A 2,702-nucleotide genomic window follows, 5' to 3' on the forward strand; every position below is an offset into this window, starting at 1 on the left:
TTTTGTATAATGCTTTAATACAGGGCCAAGTACTGGCAGTCATAGTACCCCACGTTTGGAGTGGGTCCCGTCGTCCTTACCTGAGCCGTCCAATGTGCGCATCATCACAAACCCCACCCTATTCTTTTCCTTAATACTTAATTAATTAATTATAGCTTTTAACTCACTAATTTTAGTTGGTTTACGTCTCAAACCACCATAATTAATGTATTTTCAATGTCATTTACGCCCCCTCTTTGTTGATAGTTCCATTCACTCCTCGACACGTGTTGCTAGGGGTATGATTGGGCAAACCGGTCCCACAATTATTTCAAATGCTGAGAGGACGAGCAGTCAGTTACAGAGCTCTGGCTTCATGTACACGTGGATCATGGGCCCCAGTCGCCAGTATTTAGTCAAACCAGTTTTTTCTTTTTTCATTTTTTTTCCCACGGGACCATCTAAATATTTTGAGTTTGATCATTCAATCAATTCAGATCGCCCAACCCAAATTATAAAGATTTGATTGAGTTAGTTTTGTTCTTGAGTTGGGTTCAGTTGAACTTTTTGTTAGATTATTATGATGTTTGTATTTGTTCAAAGTTTGTAATAGTATATTTTACATTTGAATTGTATGTGATTTTAGTTATTATTTGGATCAATCCTAATTTTTTTATTTTATGTATTTTTAATTTTTGTTATTCGGATTACGTTGTGTTGGATTGGTTTGAAGATTTTGTTCGGATTTTTGGGTTGTTAATCCAATGAACTTGAATTTTTGAATTGGTCCAAAAAATATCCTTAATTCAATCCATGTACTGGCTGATAAATATGAATTTTCGTAATAAACTGGGGGTAATAATCCACTTACGATTTGAGGGCATAAAATTAAGCAGATGAATTGGGAATTAAAGATAAATTAATCATGGCCAAATTCCCAAATATGGAAGATTCCGGTCCGGTGCCAGTTTTCAATATAAAAACACAGAGAATGACAGCACGCGCCTTGGACAGAGCGTGACACTTAGGACAAGTCCATTTAATTTAAGAGTTAATTAATTATATTACTTGAGAAATATTTCGCTATTTGTATTTATATATTTAATTATCGCTTTCGTGGCTGTCTTGTCTTCTATCCTCATTTCTTACCATGCATCTGATTGAAGCTTCGATTTGACAGAAATGCAGACGAAATGAACCCAAATTCACATGAAATGCAACAAATGGAGTTTGTTATATATATACAACACATCCAGTCTCCAAACCCCTGCCCATGTGTTCTTAATTTTTTTTTTTTTGGTCCCCCTTTTATATTTTTATTAAATTTGATTCCCAGTCTAAGAGGGGAAGTTTTGGTAGTGTATACTCACTGTTTAATAGATATTTTTCCTAAATAATGGCTAAAGGTCGGAAATTGACGACGAGTCGGAGCGAGCGATTTCTCGGTAGCTATAGCTACAATCATAACCAAAACTCCACCGGGAGCGACTCGTCGGAACTGGGCGAAGAGGATGTTTGGCCGATGGCAGATACCGTGGAGACGGACCGGGAGGATTTCGGCGAAGAGAATTCGTTTGCCGCCTGCGGCGGCGGAGGGAGTAATAATCACGGAGGGATTCCGGTAAGGCGGGGGAGTGGGGTTCCTCGGGATACACGTGAGCGACACGTAGGCGGGCTATCGTTGGCATTTGAAGATCCGAGTAGGATGACATCGGCGAGAATTGTGCATCAGTTTCGAGGGAATGAGACGGTGGCGTCCCCACGAGGGCGGCAGATGGCTACGTCAGCGCCCGTGAACGTGCCGGATTGGAGCAAAATTCTCCGAGTGGAGTCGGTGGACTCGTTACACGAGTTGGACGAGACGTTGGATGACCCGGATTCGGAGATCGTTCCGCCACACGAGTATTTGGCCAGAAGTCGAAAAAAGAACGCCACTTCGGTTTTCGTCGGTGTCGGTCGGACCCTCAAGGGCCGGGACTTGAGACGGGTCCGGGATGCGGTTTGGCTGCAAACCGGGTTCGATGGATAAAATTTTAAAAGCCTTGTTGGAGAAGAAGATTCAATGATTATTAAATCCAGACATCAAAATCAACCAAGAATTAATTAATATTGTGAAAAAGGGATGAACTCATTTTTTCCCCCTTGAGCCGCAGTTGACCCGGATTAGTCGGGTAAACCCGGTGGCAACTCATCATCCCAGATTCGTAAGTATGGTTAAAAAAAGAAAAAAGAAAAAAAAAAATCCGATTCAAGTAATTTGAAAATCAACCCTTCTCTTTTTACTCTGTTATCTTATCTCCCAATTTGGTAGTTTTCGTTGCGGCCCTTCAGTACCGCGTCTCCTCTCTTCAATTAAAATTTTGTCAACGGCTGTATATAAATTTGGGGTAATTATTTGGCTTTTTTTTTTTTTTTTTTTTTTGGTTTTTAAAAATTAACTCTATTTTCTTCTAATAATTGAATTTTTAGTCAAATTATAAAAATAAAAATAAATTTTTAAAAACTGTTTTTTTTTCCTAAAATTTTGATTTATTTTTTAACAAAAGAAGAAACTTAAAACTATCGACGTAATTTTTAAAAATAAAAAATTAAATAATTATAGCAAATAATTACTAAAGAGATTTAATTTTTTTTTAATTTTAAAATGTTAGTAGTCGGTTTAAGAAAATGATGACCGTTCATTGTCAAGATCTTATTTGCAAGAAACAAGATATAAAGTTGGA

The 2,702-nt window shown here is 37.8% G+C and overlaps 1 protein-coding gene across 1 annotated transcript; it reads left to right on the plus strand.

Moving 5' to 3' along the window:
- The first annotated feature begins 1,231 nt into the window (after window positions 1–1,231).
- Window positions 1,232–2,354, plus strand: LOC120073884. Its single transcript, XM_039026798.1, has one exon. It carries the CDS (start codon window positions 1,376–1,378, stop codon window positions 2,006–2,008), a length of 633 nt encoding a protein of 210 aa, XP_038882726.1. The 5' UTR covers window positions 1,232–1,375; the 3' UTR covers window positions 2,009–2,354.
- The last annotated feature ends 348 nt before the right edge of the window (window positions 2,355–2,702 follow it).

The sequence above is a fragment of the Benincasa hispida genome, chromosome 3, assembly GCF_009727055.1.
Source record: "Benincasa hispida cultivar B227 chromosome 3, ASM972705v1, whole genome shotgun sequence".
Taxonomy (NCBI): Eukaryota; Viridiplantae; Streptophyta; class Magnoliopsida; order Cucurbitales; family Cucurbitaceae; genus Benincasa; species Benincasa hispida.

Coding starts and splice junctions, on each gene's coding strand:
- LOC120073884 (XM_039026798.1), top strand. CDS start 1,376: ATGGCTAAAGGTCGGAAATTGACGACGAGTCGGAGCGAGCGATTTCTC.